The 23,776-nt window shown below is 46.4% G+C and overlaps 1 protein-coding gene across 1 annotated transcript in view; it reads right to left on the bottom strand.

Moving 5' to 3' along the window:
• The window catches only part of IFT43 (intraflagellar transport 43), a 77,722-nt gene that overhangs the window by 27,916 nt on the left and 26,030 nt on the right, over positions 1–23,776 (bottom strand). Inside the window, exon 3 of the mRNA XM_023628146.2 lies at positions 20,725–20,789. Within this exon, the coding sequence (XP_023483914.1) occupies positions 20,725–20,789 (65 nt within the window). The remainder of the gene's footprint in view (positions 1–20,724; positions 20,790–23,776) is intronic.

The raw sequence follows: 23,776 nt of genomic DNA, 5'->3' as shown, positions 1-23,776 counted from the left end.
TACTTCTCAGTTGCCTACTTTCTTCCAGAAAAAGTACGAATGAACTCTGAGTTGACCTGAAGGCTGAGGGGAGGAAGGAAAAGCCTTCACAGACTGAAGCCCCAGTCCTGCCTGATCCTGACTGGGCTATCCCAAAACTCAGACCAGAGCCCATGTGTTCGCAGAAGCTAGGCAGGTGCTCTCCACCCTGGCAGGCCCGGAAGCAATCCAGATCCGATAAGAGATGCTTGTTCAATATTCAAAATGTAAAACATAGAGGTTGCTGAACCAGCACATTGAAAAGTTAATTAAATGCCAGGTTTCTTTTCGAGAGCTACTCCATCACTTGCTGACTGCTCTGGCCATTTTGCAGAATGGAGCTTCAACTCTGGACAGTGAGAGTAAACGCTCTCCCTCACCTCCCACCTTGTGGAGACAGGGTGATAGGAGTAAGGATACTCCGGCTTCCTGCTTTCCAGCGAATGAGGCACTGACCCTGGTCGGTGACTTGGCAAGATGCGGAACCAGGGCTATCTCTGTGCGGCCCTTTCCAAATCGCTAAACACACTCCGCCGTGAGGCCGCCACTCTTTACCCATCGGGTTCTCAGGTGGAGGACTTCAAGGTTCATGGCGTTGTCTTGCTATCCCTGCCGTCATTTAAAGCCTAGACCTTCAGCTCGACACCCAAGCAGCCCCTCCTGGTTTTCACCCCTGCCTCTCGACGACCCGCACTAGCCTGCTCCTCCTTGGCTTCACACGTCCACCCTGGATCCTCAGGGGAAAGCCCATCCCCAGGCCCCACCCCCAAGCCTGTCATGTGAAGGCTGATGACTGATGGTAACACAGTTGACGTTTACTGAGCTTGTGGGGTGCCAGGCACTATCATTACATTATCTTATTTGTATACCACTATTATATAACAACGTATATTATATATAGTACTGTATATTATCTCAACACATTATCTTATTTAATCTGCTCCATTTCACAGATGAGGAGACTGGGATTCAGAGAAGTAAAGCAATTGGCCTAAGGTCACCCAGCCGGAAAGCTGTAGGGTTGGAATACAAGCTCTGGGCTGTCTGACGTCACTGTCACTTCTGGGCTGTCACTTCTTAACCCCTACACAACACAGAGACGCACAGGCAGTTCTCCACCATGGGAAACGCTCACGCTACAGACTCTGCTTCAAATCCAATTAATATTTTCCGTGACAAGGACAGACTCTCAACTTACGGTACGGCAGTACTGTAGCTGTGTCAGGCTTGATAATTTGGTAGTTAATGTTGGTTTAACTGTTCTGTGTGATTTATTATGTATGTTTTATTTACAACATGACAGCTTGTGTTGTGGCAGAAAAGAGATCCTGTCTAGTGAAGTCACCTTTCGCTCCACATACTCTCCTTTTCTAAGTCCTTTTGCACAAACGCAGTGCCTTTCTTTCGGCGTTTAAAGACCACACTGACATTCAACGGGCATGATACGGTCAGCTGAGGACGAGCTCGATCGCACTGGCACATCCCGTGACTGCAGCCACATGGACTACCGCTGAATCCTGGATCCTGTTTCACTCTGGGGCCCGGTGCCTAAGAAGTGGGGGGGAATGTACAAACCCTCCCCGCCTGCGGAGTCTGTCTTTTCCGCCCTCCCCGTCGCATCCGACGGAAGGCCTCAGCTGCTGCTCACACGGGTTACGTGCTGAAGGGTGAGAGGCAGCCCTAATGTAGACATCATCTGAGTTAAAATGTTTCTCTCGAGTTTAATGGAATACTGCAGAGATCTAAATGGAGATAAAGTATCACGGCTCAGAGAACAGCCAGGATGCTCTCTTTATGCAGCATGACAATGTTCGGTGGTTAATTAGACACCGTTAACCTATTTTAGCAGGGGACATAACTGGGATAAATGGGGGGAAGTGTCCTTGAAGTCTCTTAACATCCACAGCACATATTGGACCCTAGACTCACCTCCCCGCTGCAAGACAGAACAGGCTTCAAACAGACCCGAGTGCCAGGCAGTTCGAGCCCTGACGCCCCGGGGAAGGCCCTCTGCTGGCCCATGCCCTGCTGACCACGGCCTCTGACCCGGAGAGGCATGCGAAGGGTTTGGACAAATGGTTACTGTGACAACTTGTTGCCCCTGAGAGAAAAGCTAAAGCCACGGTAAGGAGCTCTCAGGACTCCCGTGACAAAAAGAAGAAACTCTGCAGCCAGGTGCCAAATTCATAAGGAAACACCTGGTAAGGGGAAGAGCAGGAATGTGGTACCGGCCAAACTGGAGCCAAAGCCACCTCACATTTTAAAAACGCATTACTCCTCTGGAAGAAAAGACATCAAAATGCCATTTTCTTGCGAGGTCTTCTACCCTCATAATTTTTAAATGTCCAATAAAAATCGCCCAAGTTCTCCAAACCTCACGGAGGTGCAGTTTTGCCAAAGCGTGAGAGCCAGGAGGTCCTCTGGCCCAGATCACGACACGTCACTAGCACAGCCAGACCAGCACTCTACTCTATGAACTGTGTGACCCACCAAATGAGCCCTCACGAGGAAAGCGCAAATCTGAGGAGAGGAGAAACGTGCCATCGTAATCCTGGCTACAACGTCCAGTCAGGATGAGGCAGGAGACTGGTTAGCTGGGGCACCTCTGGTCTAAGATGTCCCTATACCCATAATACTGACTACAAGCCAGCTATTTCTCCTGAACTGAAGTTTTCCTTGACCAATAGACTCCTCCTGATTTAAACCTCTCCTGAAAGCTGAAGTGCCCTCTCTTCTGCCCTTCAGTTCCCAGTTCTTGCCATTCTTGTGTTTGGTGTCCAATATGTATTTGCAAGTATTGTCTTTTCTCCCATCTTTTAAAACCAAGCAAGAATGCCCCAGCACCCACATTTTGGCACTTTGGGGTTTTAGGTCACATTAGATATTCAGCTACTGCCGGGAAGGGGTCTAATCAACAAGGAGTCTGGTAAAAAGATGAAAACCGACATCCGTCGGTGTCCTCTCTGTAGACTGCCAAGCCCTATCAAGTTGAAGATAGTGAATTACAAGGCAATTCCTGGGTGAAGTTTGCCCCCTGCTGGTCAGATTCAAAATAACACCTTTGTTCCGATTCAAACTCGAAAGGAGCATTTATTTATCAGGAGGAAAAAAGAGCTGAAATACATAGAAACAGTTTTAGTAGCTAAAAACAGTTATGGGAACATATGACATGTACGTATATGCCTGCTACCAATAAATAAAAAGCTGGAAGAGTTTAGAACTCTAGATCCTAGGTATCTCAAATGAACATTATTTTATTCAGAAATGTAATTGAATAACTAATTATCTATTAGGCATGAATGGGAGGTGTTGGGGTTTGGGGATCTTTTGCTCAGGATTTTACAATCTTGTAGGAGAAAAGAATACTATAGAAATGACAGTAGTACCTCCAGAAGACAGACTCCTACCACCGTCCACCCCTGCATCTTCCAGATGAGGAAAAGGAGACCGGGGGTTGTCACAGGACCTAACTAAAGCCCCCAAATCAGCTGGACACAGAGCTAGAACCAGAGACCAAGGTTCACAACCCCTCACCTGCTGCTGGTTTGACTGTGCCCCAAACTTAACAGGGCAAGTAAGGCGATGTAAGCCAAACGTCACAGGAGCACTAAAGAGGGAACCAGCCACTCCAGGTGGGGGCATCTGGAAAGGCTTCCGAGAGGACTTGCCAACTGAAAGACAAGTGGACAACAGGCAGAAAAGCTGTAGGCAAGCTTTTCCGGCAGCAGGCGACAATCCGAACAAAGACAGGAGGCATGGAAGGGCCCAGTGTGTTCAGAAAACAGCAGGGGACCTGGTGTGGCTGCAACACAGACAAGGCATCAGAGCTGGCTGGGTAAGCAGACTTGAACACGATGCTATGACACGCTGGTACCAACTCTATCAATAGAGACACTGACACTGATCAGAGATCAGGGGGCAACCATGGGACTAGAAATTCATTCTCACTGGGTTCCTTTTTTCCCCTTTAAGTCACTTAAGTCCACAATTTACAGAGAAGTTTCAGTGAATAATATGCAACTCACTTCATATCCTCAGTACAAAAGCAGCACAAAGGGGTTACGTGGAAGAAGTGCAATAGGACAGTGTTTCCCAAACATCGGACAGATTCAGGGCCACCTTCACAGATTTTGTTATAGCTGTGCACTTTTTGCCCCTAGTTAATATTTTCTTTAAATGGATTCCTTACGTTTACCTTAATAAATGTATTTAAAGGAATATGTTACATCCTCAATGGAAAGCTGGCATCACCAGCCATATAGAAGATAACTGTAAAAAAAATACAGTTTTTAAAAACACAAAATTCATTTTATTACAGCTAGATATTGCTCTTTGGCCAAAAGTCTGAGCCTATGGCTTATGCTTTTTTTTGTTAAAAAAGGTAGATTAGCAAGGTTAGAAAGGTATTAAAGAAATACTAGCTACAAATTGAGACTTTCCCATTAACATGATCAGAGGGACTCAGGAAGCTAATGGAAAAGAGAATAAATAACTTTGTGACTCAACGCCCATCTCTGGGAAACACAGCTATAAGGATGGAGGATGGAATGACATAGGATGTGGTGACTGAAACGTGGAAATCAGGGGTCCATAAGTCAGGGGGCAAACTTTTATTAGCGTCTCTGGAAACCTTTATTTCAGTCCATTTTTAATCCCTCAGTGGGCTAGGTCTTTTCCGCCTGGAGAGAACGCTCTGCTTTGTAATGGAGAAACCTGTAAAGATGTCCTTCCAGTCACTTACCCATTGTCTTCTCTACCCCTCCTCTCCAACCTGTGAAAGGATGGTGCCTCCAAAGCCATGAACACACTGAGACTCACCCAAGCGATGAGGTGCTCAGAGAGAAGATGCCTCTGCCATTAGAGGCAACCCACTTCCAGCTGCCAGCGTCGGGGGCCAGTGGGGCAGGCAGGCTCGGGGCCCACCCTGGTGACCGCCTGTGTAGATGAACCCAGGACACCCTGGCACTTCAAAGCATGGCCTCTGGTACAATGACTACTGAGAAAGCAGGAGAAACCGGCATGGCCAGTTACATGACCAGTAACCAGCCTGGTGAGGGTAGCATGGATCGAAAAAGAGAATCACTGGCAGACCCACTAGAACAAAAAGATTAGGTGAGGGGCTCTATTTTGCGTGCACATTCATTCCTATGTATGCCCAAGCTGCTGCTTTTAGACCAAAACTGCTTTCGGTGACTTCTCAATACAGGACTAAAAAGAAAAGGGAAGAAGTAGGTATGATGTTCACAGACGCATTTTATTTTTGAGAGGCTGAATCCATCAAAAGGAGAACGAGGAGGTCCTTTATGTCAGAAGAATTGTACCCAATGGCTGGCGTCTCTAGTCGGTCCCTTTTGGCTCTCAGCTGCTCGCACTGCAAAGGAGCGAGTCCCCCTTAGCAGGGAGCTGTCTCAGGGGACACAACTTTTTTTTCCTTGAAAGTTTTCCGTTTCAGTAAGATGGTTTCATATGATCAACATCTCATTTCTGCGAGGGTCCCGGAGGACGGCAGTAAAGACAATTTTATTCTAAGAGACTCGCTGTTGCACAAATAGTACAGTGCATGGCCTTTTCATGAACTTGAGATAAATGCATGCAGCTCTCAAGGTTTCGGGATGGGCACGGCTGTAGAATGAGAGGCACATTATATGACACTAATTAGCTGTCTGACCTTGGGCAGTGGGGCAAGGTGACATTTAAGGGCTTTTCTAACTCCAAGGTTCTACAACTGAGTCCCTTAACTGCCCCAGGCCTCATTTTCTCCATTTCCAAACTGAAGGGGCCACACTGCATGACTTCCCAGGTCCCTCCCCAGCTGTAGGAATGATCACTGACCCTGCCTCCTGATGTGGCCCCACCCCCACCTGCTCCCCATTAATACGGCTCCCTATTCTGACAACCCCCAAGCAACCCCTTCCCTGAAACAGTTTATCCGGACCCAAAGTTTCCATCAAGATGCTGTACTGTGCCGGTTTGGAGAGCCCAAGGTCTGCATGGCTGGTAAAACAAACAAAAAGGAAGAAAGAAAAGAAGGAAACCTTCTTTCCTTTATTCACTCATTTTTAGGACGGCAAAATTAACCAAGGCTCTCTTCCTTCCTAAGAAGTGAAGACACTTTCCTCCTGGGTCCTCCCCCTCCTTTCTCAGCCGGTGTCGAACCTGCCTCTATGTCCCACCAGCAGAGAGAAACCTTGCTCTCCCTCTACACTCCTCTCTAAGCGGTCAACCCACTCGCAACAGTCCCAGCTGTCTACCCTCTGCGGACTACGGCTCCGTCCTACTTCCCTTCCCTGCCGGCAGCTGGAAAGAGGGTGTCTGCCTGGACCTGCTGAAGCCCCCAAAACTCCAACCAGGGCACCTCAGAGACCCGCCCTCTGTTCCCCGCGGCCAGGAGGAAGGAGGACCCCGAGCCCCGGGCTCAGGCACTCGGGACCCAGCCAGCCTAGGTGTGGGAGCTGAGCTCTGAGCTTGGGCCCTGGTTTGAACTGGCTTAAAACCAGAGGCTCTGAGTATGGGCCCTAGAGACAGAGGGTTCAAATCTGAGTTCCCCATTCACTAGCTGTGTGCTCTTGGGCAAGTCACTTAAACTCGGCAAAAGTGGGGATAAGACCACATTCGGCTTCACAGGGTTGTTGTAAGAGTTAATTAAGCTAATTCATGCAAAGCATTTAGCATGGTACTCGGCACACAAGAAGTACTCAGTGAACAGGAACTGCTGCTGCCATCGTCATCAGCAGCAGCACCATCAGTGCCCGTCTCTGTTTCCTATCCTGCTAATCCTTAATGTCACCTTTCTCCTCCTGGGTCTTGTAACTGAGCCCCAGCCCAGAGAAGGGTGCTGGCTAGGTGTACCCAGCTCAGTAGCTTCACACCCTTTGCCTCTAGACCCATCACCTCCCCCACTTCACCACATTCCTGCTGCCCCTGGCTGAACTTGCCTGGCCCCGGCAGCCTGCCCTGAAAGCACGCCCTTGCCACGTACCCTGCCATTTCCCATCTACACACTCCCAGCCCCACACAAGAAACAATTTTCCCAGCTCACAAGGCTTCTCCACCAGCTGGCCACCGCCTCCTACAACACAATTACCTGCACCTCCAGGGTTAACCCCAGGTTTCTCGTGTTTTCCATCTCCTGCTTTACTTTTTCTGTCTCTTGGCTCCCTTCCTTCACTTCAGCCACTTCTGTTTATCCCTGTCTAAAAGGCAACTTTCTCTACCTTTCAAATCCTTTCTAAAGGATCCCCCACTCCTGGAAAGCTTCTAGAAAAGAAAACTTGGTATCTACCCAAAAGTCATCTCCCCCTCCTCTTGCTTCAAACGCCAATTTTGTTGGGGTGGCAAAGAGCCCAACTGAAGATGTTCAACTCCCCAGCCTCTCTCGCATTCAGGAGCGGGCATACACCACATTTCTAACCAACGAGAAGACGGAGCAGTCCCTGGAGAGCGGATCCCACTCCATCACCTCCAAAACACAAATTCTTACTAAGAAAGAGCCCTTTGCCTTCACCTCCATGTTATTCTCTGTCTTCCTGACTGGAAAATAAGGCGAGGCCTGGAGGGACAGCAGCCATCATACAAGCATGAGGCATGAACATGATGACGAAGGTGCAGGTGCTAAGGACGGCAGGCAGGAAGACGGGAAGAGTTCCATCCCTGCTGTCACCGTGGAGCTGCCACACCAGCCCCGGACTGGAGCCCCGGACCTCTTGTTTTCTAACACAAACCTCTGTCTGTTGAAGCCCCGAAGGCCTGCCCCCGCCTCCATGTTTGTCAACTGTCTCATTTCAAGGCAGTGACTCATAGAATAAAATGCCTGTTTCAGGCTGGTGTCTAGGAAGCATATGTCAGAAGTTCAAACATATTTCCTGAGCTGTAGAGAGAGGGCCTTTGAGACCACCTAGTTTTCACGCTGAAGAGGCTGAGACGCAGGGTGCTGGGCCAGCGGCACAAGGTCACACTGGACCTCGCCTCCTCCTCTCCCAGCCCGGGGCTCGGGGAAAGGAAATCTTTACACACCAAGGCTTAGACACGTGGGAGTTCTCGGAATCACAATAGCCCAGTGCTGAAAAGGGAACACTGAGATCATCCAGTCCAAACCCCCCACGGAACCTCAGCCCAAGAGTCCACATGCCTTGTCCCAAGGTCACACAGCAAGTGAGTGGCAGAAGGGGACTAGAGCACAGGTAGATGTCCCAACTCCTAATACACGCATGGGGACATGGTGCCCCGAAGCAGGGAGGGCGACCAGAAATGAGCTCAGGCCTCCAAGGTGGACGCCTGACTCTAACGTGCCCTTGGAGCACCTGGCTCTGGGTGGAGGGCCTCCTGGGTTCCTGAGGCTCTGAGGGCAGAGAAACTCAGCCTCGCAAAGGACTCCCAGGCCTGACACCAGAGACAGGGCGGCCGGCGCACCAGTAACTAGACCTCTCTGGCTGGCGCGCGAGCTGGCCGCCCGGGAAGGGATCCAGTTCTTGGAGGGCACTGCAGGGTTAGGAGGAACGGTCGTTTCCAATGCCTAATTGAACTTAATGACCACCCTAATGAGGCCTTTAACGGCAGGACTGCCACGGCCTTGGCTCGGGCCCGAGCGCAGGCCACGTCCTCTGTGCTCACCTTCGTCTCAGGGCCAGGCAGCAGGCTGGAGCGCGGCTCTGCACACAGGCAGCTGGAGGAGACGAAGAAGGGCGGAGGTCACACAGCCACCCCTGCTATCCCCCCACTGGCTGACCACCTTGGAGCCATGTCAAGATGGCCCTTGGGAACATCTGCTGAGGCTCTCCCAAGTGCAAAGGCACCATCCTGGGGGCTGAGGGCACGAAAATGGGAGGCGGCGAGGCACGGAGAACAAGACCCCACAGTCAGGCCCACCTGGGTTCACATTCTGGTGGCTACTCACTAGCTGTGTGACTTTCAGTAAGTTATTTAACCTTTCTGAACTTCCATTTCCTCATCTCTAAGCAGAAATAATAACAGAACCTACCTTATGGGGTTGCTATGAGGATAAAGTAAGATGATGGTACTTAGCAGCATGCCCAGCACAAAAGCCATAATAAATGATGTCTGTCTGAGTGCACGTTTGTACTATTTGTGTACTATTGTGTATGCATGTGTGTGTGTGTGCATGTGTGTTCTCTCATCCATACAACAAGAGGGCTGGGCTAGACATGTGGGCTGTCTACACATGGGTTCTGAAGCATGGCCCCAGAAGGCAGAAGCTAGATCAGAGGATGAAGCTACAAATTTCCAAAAGACTAGAGTCGTTTTCAAAAAAAATCAGGGCGGTTGATAATGGCAAAAAAAAAGCAGAAATAACCTAAAAGCCCATCAAGAGGGGAATACATGCAATCCTACCCACACCATGGGAATGTTACGTAGCACTTAAAAAAAGGTGGTAAATCCACACGGACCAAAAGATCTCCAGGATGCACTGTTAAATGAGAGATGAAAAACATGAGGTGCACAACACACTTAATATGATCCCATTTGTGTAAAAAACACACACATAGATTTCTGCAAGTACATCTACTGATGTTGTAAAAGATACCAACGAACGCTTACCTGTACTTACTTCTAGAGAGGTCACTAGAGGTGGAGGACATGGTGGTTTCAGGCAAATTTAGCTTTCTCTCTCTTGTTTGAATTTTTACACCATTAAAGTGCTCTTGGTGTGCTTGTACGACTAAACAAGACTTTATTTTAAAAAAAATGCTTCCACTGAGTTCCCCAGCAACGGAGGGGCTCCTGCAGACCCTGGACCAGCACTTGTCGAGACACCAGAATTTGACAGGGGGTTGGCTGAAACCGACCCTAACCTTCTAGTTTCAGGACCTCTGCATACATGACAATCCTGAGAGACAGAGGAATGTTCCCTAGGACGCTGTGCTCTTTGGCTGGTGTCTTTAAGGGATACTTCTGTAGGCCTGTCCTTTCTTTCCTGAGCCTCAGAGACCCTCCTACCTTACAGTCCTACCCCTGGCTCCAAGAAATGACCAGCTCTAGTCACAGGAGAATTTTCACTTCCACAAAACTAGAAACTGTAAAGGGCCAAAAGCCAAAGCCTTCACAGGACATGCTGAGAGACCTTTCTGGAACGACTCCTGGCTTCAATCACAAAATAAAACTCAAGGGCAGCTTAACAAGTTAAGAAAGCTGGAGGCCTGAAAGGAAGCCGGGGCAGGCTCCGGGGGGGGCTGGGGATGAGGGCTGCGCTCTGCGCTCTTCTGCAGGCCTCCCCACAGGCAACCGGGAAGCAGTGCTGCTGACTTGGGCCCTTAGAAACACAGCCCTTGTGGGCCGTGTGGCCTCGGGGACTCAGCTGTCCCTTCTCTGGTGCACAAGCATAGGCACCAAGTTCATCTCAAGTCACTGTGTGCGCTCCTCCCCTCCTCCCCGGGCATCAGTACTCACCTCTGCTCCAGGGAGCGAACTGACTAGGGCCACTTGTCAGGAGACGGCTCCACTCTTCAGAGTGGGAAGTGAAGTATCCAAATGCTACTCCACACGGGGCTACGGGGACAGACTGCTATCACCTTCAATTGGGAGCCACTTGACAGAATTGCAAGATTCCAATTATTTCATATTTAGTCATTTGCATAAGTAAATTGGTTTTGTGACACTAGACAAGCCATCCAGGGCCCTAAACTGCAAAAACTACAACATAGAACATCTCTGCTTGCTCTTAACTGAACATCACTGTATCAATCCACGTGGATGAGCATGAAAATGCTCCCCCAATCCTCAATGAGAAAAATGTTGATGCACGCTTCGTATCTCTCCCGTAGCCTATGGGATCTATGTGTACCATATCTCAAGCTTTTATGATACTTTCCAAAGGGTCACATTATGGCTATTCGAGGAAAAAACACTGCAAGTCTGCTTTCTCAGCCTGGGAAAATACCACATCTATTGTGCCTGCTCATGACTACTTTTATTGAGATAGGAAATTTTGTAGTAGTATGCAGCCCTTAAAAATGAGGCAGTTCTACTCCATATTGAGATCCAGAAAGCTCACTAAGAAATATTGTTAGATGATAAAAGAAAAATGCAGAAGAGATATGTTACCATTTATGTGGTGTGATAAAAGAATATATTAACCTATATCTTTTGTAAACGCACAGAATATCTTCAGAAGGAAACACACAAAAACTGGCTGACAATGGTTGCCTCCAGGAAGGGAAACTGGATGCCTAGGGGAGCAGGGAAGGGAGAGAGACATTTCCATTTCATATCTCATCCTTTTTTATCTTTTAAATTCTATACTATGTATATTTCTTATTTATTTAAAAATAAATTAAAAATTCACTGAGTTCTAATGTCTCAAAAAACGGCATGAAGTTATACAATGAATAAAACATGAGAATTTGCATTGTCTCCACATTCTCCTCTCTGTCTCTATTTCACAGTCCTTTTGAGGAAATGATAAACCTGTTTCAACTTAGTTACATTTGAGCTTTAAGGTCAAATAGATCCTACTTCATAAAAAGGCAGAATATCGTCACTACGAAACGGGCTTCTGTCTGACAAAGTGAGAGCTGGGGGCACCTGCTGGCCAAGGGACAGTGCTCTGTCAATGTGTCCAGAGAATGAATAAATGCCTACCTTTACCTCTGTCCATGAGGAGTGAGACTCAGTAAGTACCTCATGGCTGTGCCCACTTCAGGGCTAGTAGGAAAAGACAGCCCAGCTAAGTCCTGCCATCATCCATCCCTTATTCTCATTCCTCCCCACCTACCAGCTACCAAAACAAACGAAATCTACCAGAATGATACGAGTGTTTGAAGACAGGAAAATCTTAAGGGTATAATGAGCTCGACGCATCCCACACTTTGCACTACTTCAGCGAGGACACTGATTTTTCACTAGTTATTTCAAGGTACACAGTCTAGGTGTTATTTATTTCGTCTTCAGATCTTACTGAATGTATAGGATTCCCAGCAATAAACAGTGCAATTAAATTCCAATTAAAAAAAACCTGTGAATTCTCTTAAGTCCATTAAAATAAAAACCTATCTAGATCTTTCTCTACTATCTTTCCATCTGGGATCTGAACATAAGTTGAGAGCAAAGCAGGAAATTACTCTTTGGACGGTGACAGATGGCAGCTAGACTTTTGGTGAACATAAGTAGTCTATTCACAAGTTGAAATATGATGTACACCTGAAATTTATATAATGGTATAAACCAATGTTACCTCAATAAAACAAAACAAAACCAAACAATTACTCTTTGGGGAGCCTACACAGAACAAACAAATGTAAGGTATACATTAAAAAGATAGGTTGTTGCTTGGCCCTGAAGCCACCTTTTCTGAATTTGCTGTGTCTCGGAAGCCACATGGAGGAAAAACATATATGCAGGAGGAAGCGATGATGATAAAGCTGAGACAAAGGTCCAAGCAGGGAGCTCTTGTGGGCATCTCCAAAAGCCACAGAAACAGGCACATGGCACCCTGGGCAGAGCCAGTGGAAATGGGTGCACAGTTGGCACCTAGGACCTTCCCTTCTCACCCTCCCACATGCAACCACCTCATCTGATTTCACCCGATACCGGATACTCATCTCTGACGTATGACCAACCTCACTAAGAACCAAACAACTTCACCCCTGGTGCCCAGGACCCTTGACGATACCATATCGATTCTGGGTTCTTTGTAGCTGAGGGCAGCATGTGGAAAATAAATTCTCAGTACTTCTAAATAAAATTGTGTTTACTGTTAAAAATCTGAAGGTCAAGGATTAAGCTCTTTTCCTTCACTGGGACTCAAGGACACCTGGTCCCTTTTTAATTACTGGAGCTCTGAAAAAAAAGCCCAAAGTTCACTCATGATCAAATACGTACTGAGCACCTATATGTTCCAGGCGCTACAGACCCAGGAGCAAACTAGATTGACAAAAATCTTGCAAAGTAACTATTTACCACTTACCAGTAACGCAAATGCAAAGGCAGCTGCAGCTCTCAAACAGTTCAGTACAAAATAAAAATAACTAACAAATAGAGAACCAGGAAAGAGCCACATGTGGTAACACTTTAACAACTAGAAGGGTGTTCGTTGTACCATTCTTGCAACTTTTCCGTAGGTTTGAAATTTTTCTAAATAAAAAGTCTAGAGGGGGAACAGGCAGGACTACAGGTATAAATTGTATTTCAGGTAACAAAGTAGTTGATGAGAGAAAGTTATTTATAGGAGAATTTCTGTAAAGTGAAAATTAGGAAACCAGCATTGGCAGCCTTTAATGAAATCGTGGCCCTAGGCAACAATCATCAATGGTCGCCTTGAACAGCAGGTGGGGGTTTGGTGCGGAATGTCAAATGAAGGGCACACCCCTGACCCCAGTGACCGACCGCAGCCTCACTTAAAGTGGAACCCCAGATGCCTGCGGCTTCTCAGGCCCGTGCCTTCAGACGTGACGCAGCGGGATGCACGCAACACAATCTGCAAAGTATTCCCGCCCCAACAGCGGGCCTGAATCTAACTGCCGGTTGATACAGATCTGACACCCAGTTTCACAAGGAGCGCGGAGACAGAGGAGCAAGTTAAACACCATGACTAGGAAGCCATGGGCCAAATCCAGAATGTGGGACACTCTACAGGACAAGCTTCTCAAAAAAAAGAAAAAAATCAATGGCATGGGGGAAAAAAGGGGAGAGGAGAGTGTTGCAGAATAAGAGAGACTAAAGTCATCTAACGACTCAGTACAAGGCGGGGACCTTGGTCTGCCCTTTTTACGATGCAATTGTAAAAAGACATCTTTGAGACGATGGAAGTACCTCGACATGATCTGGACATCAGATGGCACTAAGGAATCACTATTAATTTTGATAGGCAGGATAATGATGTTTATTAAACAAAAACAGTCCTTATCAGTTAACAAAAACTATCTTCAGCAAGAAGGGAAGAAGGGGAGGGAGCCATGACATTCTTTGTATATTGTCAAGCTCCTCTACTCATCCTTGGCTTCATAAAGGATATAGGATTTTTCACATCCATATGCACACCTTCTTAAGACTAAGTAACCATATACCCCTATACATATCTAACCCAGTACTTCCCCATCTTTTGCAAGACGTAGGGCACTTAAAAACAACATTTGAATGCAAAACTGGGTGGATGGACGAGACTTCTCGTGGTTGCAGGTGACCAGCCTAGGGGCCTTGGCAGTTCTAGGCCAGGCCCAGCGGGCTCAGGGGCAGAGCACCCACATCTTGGCATACCTGCACCCACAGTGCAGCACACAGCACGCTGGTGGGGAAGCCCCAGCTAACCTACCCCCTGTGACACCTTTCTAAGAAACTGACTTTGGTGGGGATGGACAGCCTGTAAGGGAGGTGGTTTAAGAGGATAAGACATGTGTTTGCAACTGTGCTTATAGATCTAGGAGCCTGGCAGCTCTGTGAATTTTGCCTTTTACACTTTGGTAGCCTAATAAGAATTAAGTACTTGCTACTAAAGAGAAGGTAAAGAAAGTCTGGTATGGCAATGACACAGAGGGAGAGGACAGAAGCCCTTTAGTATTCTTGGAACATCTACGCCATTAAAAAAAAAAAAAGCAAGAGAGAAGGAGGAGGGAAGGGGGCAACCTCAGGACCGGCACACGCTGTTCTACCGCCATCTTGATGTCCTTGACGCGTGCAGATGGTGTGGAAGTGGCTGGCACCAGAACAGCCCAGGAGAAGGAATGAGCGGCCAATGGAGATTTATGTGAGGAGAGTGAGATGGACAAGGTAAAATTGTCAGGAGGAGTTGTTAGAAAGTAAAATATATTGTGACAATTCCACTCCTGCCGTTCATCAATAAACTGACAGATCATTTAGTGTCAATTAGGAGTGATAGATGGACAAGTCCCCATGATCCTGGGCCAAAATTAATGGCTGGGAGGGAGAGGGTGATTGAAAATGACGGCTGACATTGAGAGCAAAGTCCTGAAAGTCCCTGAGGGGCCATTACTTGCCTCATTCCCTTGCAGATCAATGCAGGGACAAACCCAAAAACAGACACTTTGAGACAAAACTTAATCAGACTACCTTTCCTTCCTCCCTGTTCCAAGTCTGGTTGCCTCTCCTTCAGCTCTAGTTCCCATGGCCAAGCCAGTGACCCACCTCAGGCCCCAACTCAGGCAACTTCAGAGGCGTGCACAGCCTGGCTCCAAGATGGGATTTTGGGCACAGCTATGACTTTGGCGTCAGGAGAAGGGACAGGTCCCAGGCAATTCCTGAATACAGCCTTTCCCTGTGGCTCAGGGGTGAGCATCTCTAGCCAGTAAGGTGGCTGACACATGCTCTGCTCCCTATCTTAGGCAATATTATGCAAATAAATCAATGGAATCCCAGAAACACAGCCCTTGGCCGCAAGCTCCTCAATCAGATCTGTCAACAGCCCTCCTACTTGCCACTGGTGACAACATCACCATAGACCTTTGTAATGCTGATTTTCTCCTACCTCCCTCGTGGAGGGATACCTACCTTATAAAAGGGAATCTACCCGAGAGAGCTGGTGTAATGCACATATAAGGTGTGGCTATGGACTTAATGTTTGTGTCCCCCCAAAATTCCTATGATGAAACCCTAATCCCCAATGTGATGGTGTTTGGAGATGTGGGCCTTTGGGAGGTAATGAGACAAGGTCATGAGGGTGGAGCTCCTGTAATGGGATTAGTGCCCTTATAAAAAGAGGAAGAGACACAAGATCTCTCTCTCTTTGTGCATACACCAAGGAAGGCCATGTGAGGAATAACCAGGAAGAGGGTCCTCACCAAGAACCCAACCATGCTGGCACCCTGATCGCGAACTTCCAGTCTTCAGAAAGAATGAGAAATAAATGTGTGCCGTGTAAGCCACCCAGTCTATGGCAGTCTGTTACAGCAGCCCGAGCTGACTGAAGACAGGTGCCCCACACAGTGTCATCATTATCATCCCCAAAGAATTTAAGGTGAGTATACTATTTTCCAGTGCAAACTCTCTGCTCTAACCAGAGTGACAAGTAAGGTTACTATCCCCCACACCAACCTTTGAATTGAAACGCTCTCCTATGATCCTCTTTGTGCATCCAAGTCACCCAGCTGGACCCCCATCTCCTCTGCACGGGACTCCCAGACCACTGTGATTACTCTCTCCACTGACGCCACATTGCCAGCGTTAGCCATCCCATTCATTTCTCACTCAAGATGTGCTCCTGACTTTTGTGAATGAAAATGCCTGACCTCTCCAACTGGAATCCGAGCTCTGGTAGGGCAGGAAGCACATCTACACTCCGGGCTCCCCGGAGCGCTCTGCAAACAGCAGGAGCTCATGTGTTCCAGCCTCCAGGGAACAGATCCTCAATGTGACTCGACACTCGCCTCTCTGACCCCTAGTCAGAGGCCCCCCTTCCTCTTTCTGTCCCAAATCTGTTCTCCTTGCCTCCAGATGCCAGCTCACCTTTGCTCCAACAAGCTCAACAACCAGTTTGCCTTCCTACTTTGACGAAAGAAAAAAAGAAAACGAAAAAAAAGAGGCCAATCCAAAAGCAAAGTCCCCGAATTCCCTACTCCCCCTCAACCTTTCCCGACAACTTATCCAGCCTTTCCAAGCTCCATCCTGTCCTGGAAAAAAACGCCTCTGCCTCCTCCTGTCCAAGGTCAATTCGTCTCTCCTGGAAGGTCTTCTATCCCTCCAGGATCGCACTCCTCCAAATCCCCCGGTTCATCTGTAAGTGCTCTTCCCCAGGCATTACACCCACGATTCTCAGCAGAGACTTCCCCTTCCAAACAGGTCCCATCCCTTTCCTTTCTTTCTCCGCCTCGTAGCCTACATTACTGCCCCCATCTCCTCACCTCCCACTTCCTCTTCAACCACTGTAATCTGGCTTCTGTCCCATTGCAAATCACCGTAATCACTTTCTCAAAGCCCCTAGTAACCTCCGAACAGCCAAATCCAAGGCTGTGTCCTTGTCTTCTTCTATTTGCCACGTGACTCAATGGCACCTCTTCTTTGGCCTCTCTATTCTAGGCTCCAAACTGTGGAAATCGTCTACCTGGACCACCATGAGCCCCTAAATCAGATCTCCTCCTGCTTCCTTACTGGATAGCACCACTACCCAAGCAGTCATCAAAGCTAGGCACCTGGCAGTGACCACCAACTCCTCCCTCTGCCCTTCACCCCACCAATGGCACTTCTATTTCCTCTACCTCCCAGATGTCTCCAGATCTCCTCTCCTGTCCCTGCTCACACCACCGTCCTGGTGCAGGCTCTTAGCATCCTTCATACAGAGTGTTAGCTTCCCAGTAGGTCTTCCAGCCCTCCAGATCTCCACTTCCCACACTGACAGCAAAGCAATCAATCAAAAACACTGATCTGATCATTTGTTTGTTCAATAGTCACTGAGTGCTTATTATGGACTGGCACTGTTCAAGGTACTGGGGTATGTAAATAAGAGTGTGTCTCTTCTCATAGAGCTTACATTAGAGAGAAAAAGACAATATATGCATGTGTACGTACACACACAAACATACATATGTATGCACATATGTCAGGTGGTGACACATAAAGCAGGAGATGGGGGACACAGGGTGACGAGGGGTGACGAGGGGTGCCACTTTATATATGAGGCTGGGTGGAGCCTTGCAAGCCATGGTAAGGACTTTGGGTTCTACTGACTGGGGGGAATGCCACTAGAGGGTCCTGAGCAGACACGAGAAATATCTTGCCTATGTGGAAGTGACAGTGGCTGTAGCTGGGCACTGGCAGTGCAGACAACAGATTATTTCAACCGTAGACAGAACACGGTTTGCTGATAGACGGAACGTGAGTGGAGATAAAGAGCGGAGTCCAGGATGATTCCAAAGCTCATGGTCTGAGTAACGGGGAAGATGGAGCTGCCATTCACGGAGATCTAGGGGAGACTTTGGGAGCACAGGTAAGGGGATGGAGTCGAAGGAGTTGAAATTCAGAGGAGCAACTTGGACGTCTTAGAATTGAGTTGCACACTCAAGTGGAAATGTCATGTGGACAACTGGATGTTCAAGGGAAGGACTGGGCTGGAGATACAAATTTTGGAGTCTCAGGGTACAGGTGACAGCTCAACTCTTGAGACTGGGTTAGATCACACCAAGAGTGAGTGTTGACAGAGAAAAACGGAGGTTCGAGGATGACCCCTGGGCACCCCAACATTTAAAGGGGTCAGGACTAGGCCACAGACTGAGGAGGCAAGCAAGAGAATCTCTTGAAAAGTAACACATGAAAAGGAAAAGCATCTCTCTCCAAAAGGAAACTGATTTGATCTGGAAAAATCTTAACTATATTCATTGAAAAAAAACATTTGAGATATCCTTTTGTTCTCTAAGAAGCAGATATTGGGTTTGTCTTGTTTCCATATTTCAAAATAAATTCCAGACATTACAAGCACTAAAATCCCCCAATGACTTAGAAAAATGGGGCTCCTCTACAAGACTCTCGCTAGTATACGAGACCTACATTTCAAAGTCATCTTCTTGTTCCTGGTTAGCACTAGAAAGTAGTGTTATGTTCTCTAAAGAAGACAGTGTGGTACTTAAGGGCATATGAACAGACAGCAAGACCACTGGAACAGAATAACAAGTCCACAGTAGACTTGGGACAACGAAGATGTAGAATATGATAAAGGTAGCTTCTAAATTCACTAGGGAAAGATGGATACTTAAATAAACAGTGCTGGGACAACAGCCACTTAGAAAAAGATGCAACTAGATCCCTACCTCATACCACACACAAGAATTAATTCCACATGGATCAGAGATCTAAATTTTTAAAATGAAAGCATGTGGTTATATTCTAACAAAACTTGATCTATAAAAACAGGTAGGTGGCCTGTGGGCCATAGTTTGCTGAATATTAATACACAGAAACAAAGAAGGGTAAATTTTATATATGCATGCTTATTTTTTGTAAAAAGAAGTATAGGAAGGAGCAACCAGAAACTAATAGAGAGGTTACTTACAGGGATGGATGAGGATGAGGTGGAAGGGACAAGGATGGGAGCGAGACATCTATGAGAACACCTTTCTGTACCATTTTGATATGATAAAAAGTACACTATCACCTGTTCTTACCAAAAACCTTTAACTTGAATCTAATCACGAGGAATCAATCAGAGAAATCCAGGATGTGAGACAATCTACAAAACAACTGGCCTAATTCCTCAAAAAAGCCAATGTCTTGGGGCTGGCTTGGTGGCATAGTGGTTAAGTTCACATGCTCCGTTTCAGCAGTCCAGGGTTTGCAGGTTCAGATCCCAGGTGTGGACTTAGACACGGCTCATCAAGCCATCCTGTGGCGGTGTCCCACATACAAAATAGAGGAAGATTGGCACAGACGTTAGCTCAGTGACAATCTTCCTCATGAAAAAAAAAAGTTCAGTGTATTGGGTGGAGGTGGAGGGGGTAGTTGGAATTATCTTAGATCAAGAGACTAAAAGAGGGGCTGGCCCTGTGGCTGAGTGGTTAAGTCACGTGCTCCGCTTCGGCAGCCCAGGGTTTCACTGGTTCTGATCCTGGGCGCAGACATGGCACTGCTCATCAGGCCATGCTGAGGCAGCACCTCACATGCCACAACTAGAAGGACCCACAACTAAAATATACAACTATGTACTGGGGGGCTTTGGGGAGAAGAAGAAGAAGAAGGAAAAAAAAAGATTGGCAACAGATGTTAGATCAGGTGCCAAACTTTGAGAAAAAAAAAAAGAGACTACAAAAGACAGAATGACCAAACTCAACATGTGAACTCTGATTGGATCCTGAAGCTATAACAGACATTTTGGGGACAACTGGGGAAATTTAAATATAAACTATATCTTAAATATTATTAAATCATTATGAAATTTCTCAGAGGTGATAATGATACTGTGATTATCTGGAGAATGTCCGTAATCTTTAGAGATGCATGCTGAAGTATTTAGAGGTGAAATGTCATGACAACTGCAACTTGTTTTCAAATGATTTAGGGGGAACAAAACATGTCTGTGTGTGTGTGTGTGTGTGTGTGTGTACAGAGGGGGGCGAGGGAGGGAGGAGGAAGTGGGGAAAGAATTGGAAAAAAAATATTTTTATAGTGCTATTTTGAAGGCAACACTCCTGAAGAAAATCTGAATAAGAGTAAGGTCTATTCTTTGAGAAAAAGAAATATTTTTCCTGAGTATATCTTTAAGTAGTAAAACTGGATAGTTGGCAAATATCTTTTTTTGGTTTACCTTTCATTAAGATTTTGTGCAAGGGATTAAAGACGAAAATGATTTGTAAACCAGCAGTTACTAACAAGCAATACCACTTTGTTGAGAAGTTACATTAAGAAGCACATCGAATGCTACAATACTGATGAACTTCGAAAACATGCCAAGTAAAAGAAGCCAGTCATAAAGGACCACATCACGTATGATTCCGCTTATATGAAACATCCAAAATATGCATATCGTAGAGACAGAAAGCAGACTGGTGGCCGCCTAGGGCTGGGGAGGTTTATGGGGACATGGGAAGTGACTGCTAATGGGTATGGGGTTTCTTTGGGGGGGTGATAAAAATGTTCTAAAATTGCTTGTGGAGATGGTAGCACAACTCTGTGAATATACTACGAACAAGTGAATTGTACACTTTAAATGGTAAACTGTAAGGTATACGAATTATATCTCAATAAAGCTGTTATAAAAAATAAAAGAACACGGGAGGAAAGGGCCCGCCCCCACCCCCAGGAGCTGCTGGCACTCACTTCGACGCCTTCATGGAATCATCTGCCCAGCCTCCTTGCCGGCGGGGTGGTTTGGGAGGGGGAGCCTACAAGGAAAGAGGAGCCAAAATAACATGGTCACTCAAGCAAGCAGTGGCTGAGGTTAAGGTCACATACACCAACGTTTGACCTATCAAAACCTTTCAAAGAAAAATACAGTAACCTTTCTAATTTACTTTACTTTCTAATTAATCTTCCTAATTTCTATGAAAATCTGGGTGCTTTCACACCCTCCTGGTGGGTGTATAAATTGGAGAGATCTGGAGGGCAATTTGGCAACGCCTAATGAAAGCCTTTCAAATGCTCACCCATCTTGAGCCAGCAATTCTAATCCCAGGAATTTATCCCAAGGAAATAATCAGAGAGAAACATCATGTCGACTTTGAACAGTGGATAACCGGAATCAGCCAAAATGGACAGCAATAAGCAATTGAATAAATCATGGAATACACACATGAAAATACTACGCAACAATGAAAAGGTATGTTAAAAAAAGAATACTTAATGATATGAGTTCAATATATGCCAACTTTTTAAAACATGTTGCAAAATAGTAGGTAAATGCTTCTGATTTTGTGAAAAGATTATTAATACATAACATCTAGTGTTAATTAGTTACAAGTACACGAGTGAGAGGGGACTCCAGTGATAGAATTATGGATAATTCTTTTTTCCTTTTTTATGCTGTTGTGTGTTTTCCAATTTTATTTTTTGTAATCAACTTATATTACTTCTATAAACAGAAGAGCAATAAAATAAAGATATGAGAGAGGCTTGCTTAAAAGACACAGACTAACTCGGTGGGTTAGAAATCTACTCAAATCATCTGGGCAGGAAGCAGTCACCTGCAGTGGAGACATTCAGAAGCCCAAGTACGGGAATTCTTGGCTAGCATATCTCAGCTAAAAACATCAAGAGAATATCAACCAATCCACTGAATCACTCCAGCTGGGTAAAACAACAAAATGTATTTCCTGTTGTGAATTACCCAGTATTCACGTAGGACCGCTTTTTGAAAGACCAATTTTCTTTTTCAAGAACTGCAGAACATTATAATAGTTGTTCTCAGTCTAAGGAGGTACTTTGATAAATGGACTAAAACAGGGGTTGGCAAACTTTTTCTCTAAAGGTATAGGTGATAAATATTTTCAATTTTGTGGGCCATACGGTCTCTGTTATAACTGCTCGACTCTGATACTGTAGGGCAATAAACAGCCACAGACAACAAGTAAACAAATGGATGTAGCTGTGTGCCAATAGAACTTCACACAGACAAAAAGGGGACCAAATTCTGGCAGGAAGGAGGTGGTTTACTAAGCCCTGGACTAAAATGTGTCATCGCATCATCCTTTAAATCTATCGCTTAAAGCCTAACTGGTAACTTTTCGAGAAAACACTCCCTCGACATGCCAAAATACCTTTATACTTTTGATATTTTAATTTTAAACCAAGGTATGTTTTCTCTCCTGCTTCTCTAGTAGTATCCCAGCCTGCCAAGGACATGCTCCATCTAGATACCAGGCCTTCCTGCCAGGGGAGCCAGAACCGGCTGGAAATGACTGAGAAGAAGCCAAGTCCTGGAGTGCCTGTATCCAACTCAGCTCCTGGGAAATGTAAGCAGCACTTTAGAGGAAAGAAGAGTGCCTGTAACCAACTCAGCTCCTGGGAAATGTAAGCAGCACTTTAGAGGAAAGAAACTTGAGCGTTCTACGCTACAGGCAGGTAATGGAGCTATTCAGGGGCTCTGTGTATCTCAGTTCAAACAACAAAAATATAGAAGTGGAAAGCAAGCTACTGTCTGCCTCTATCGGGAGGAAATCCAAAGATGATGTACAAAGAGATCCCCACCATCGCTTCCCAGTCCACACATCCTTTTTTGGTGCACCTGCCACCCCACATTGGCCCATGCCCAGGCTGGAACAGGGAGCCTTATATCCAAGACCCCTCTTCCCTTAGACACAGCTGATTGAACCAGGGCACGCCAGTCTGACCCAAATGAATTCTCTGTCCCAGGAATCTAGAACTGAAGCTCAGAGGTTAAGCTGTTCAGACAGCACTGAGCATTGGAACTCGAAAGACCAGCTGGAATCAGAATAACCAAGACTAGCACAAGCCGAAATTGTGTATAAGCAGAAACCAAGAACCTTGTTTTGTTGAGTTCTTACCATGTGTAAGGTACTGTGTTGGGGAGACTTCAAATGTTAAAGAGAACTGAAGTGAAACATACTGGGCCCTCGAGGATGTTCTAAGCCAATCTGGCCCGCAGCTATCTTCCCTGTGCTTTTACGGATAACATCCCAGGTTTCTTCACCCAAGGGTAGGACCATCTTGTGGTAATGTACCTTCCTGAATTTGGAGGTCACAGACCTGTAGCCACATGTTTTGTTTGGCCAGACAGTGGGTTTTTGTTTGTTTGTTTTTGTTTTGAAATTTAAGCTACCACTCAAAAAATTGGCAGCTTTCCACACAAAACATCAGTTGCCAGCTTCTCCTGAAAAACTGAAAGATCTAGTAATGCTGGGGCTGAGTAACAGCTGCCCCTTGCAGGCAGGACATACGCATTCCATTATGCCACAGTCCCCACCCTCCCTTTTTGTCTCTTTCTGCTCAAGTCAAGTGCCAGCTGCCATCTATTACTATGCACTTGTGCTGTTCTTTCGCTTCTGGTCAGAACTCTCTCTCAGTTCTCACGTCTACTGGAAGTGAGGAAATAAAAGCTATGTCAGGTGCTTTAAGAAAAATGGGAAAGAGCATATTTCTTGGTTGGAAGGTGATCTTTTCTTACAACTCAGTGTGCAAACTGAAAGAGTGCCTGTGTCTTACCCCTAGTCCCGCTTCCCTCACCGAGGCTACCCGCCTGGCCCCTGTAGGCACCTGGGTGTGGGGTCCCTGAACTAGACTCAAGGCTGGGCTCCTCTGCTTTCCTCTCTTTGCTCTGGATGTTGGGAAGTACAGAATGAACCAAGCAAATCCATGGTGCCATGAAGTCAGGAGGGCCCGAGTCTATACGGCGCTTTCCCATGGCTGTAAGATG

The sequence above is a fragment of the Equus caballus genome, chromosome 24 (assembly GCF_041296265.1).
Source record: "Equus caballus isolate H_3958 breed thoroughbred chromosome 24, TB-T2T, whole genome shotgun sequence".
Taxonomy (NCBI): domain Eukaryota; kingdom Metazoa; phylum Chordata; class Mammalia; order Perissodactyla; family Equidae; genus Equus; species Equus caballus.
The sequence above is the reverse complement of the archived record's forward strand: the minus strand, read 5'-3'. Positions and strand labels throughout refer to the sequence as shown.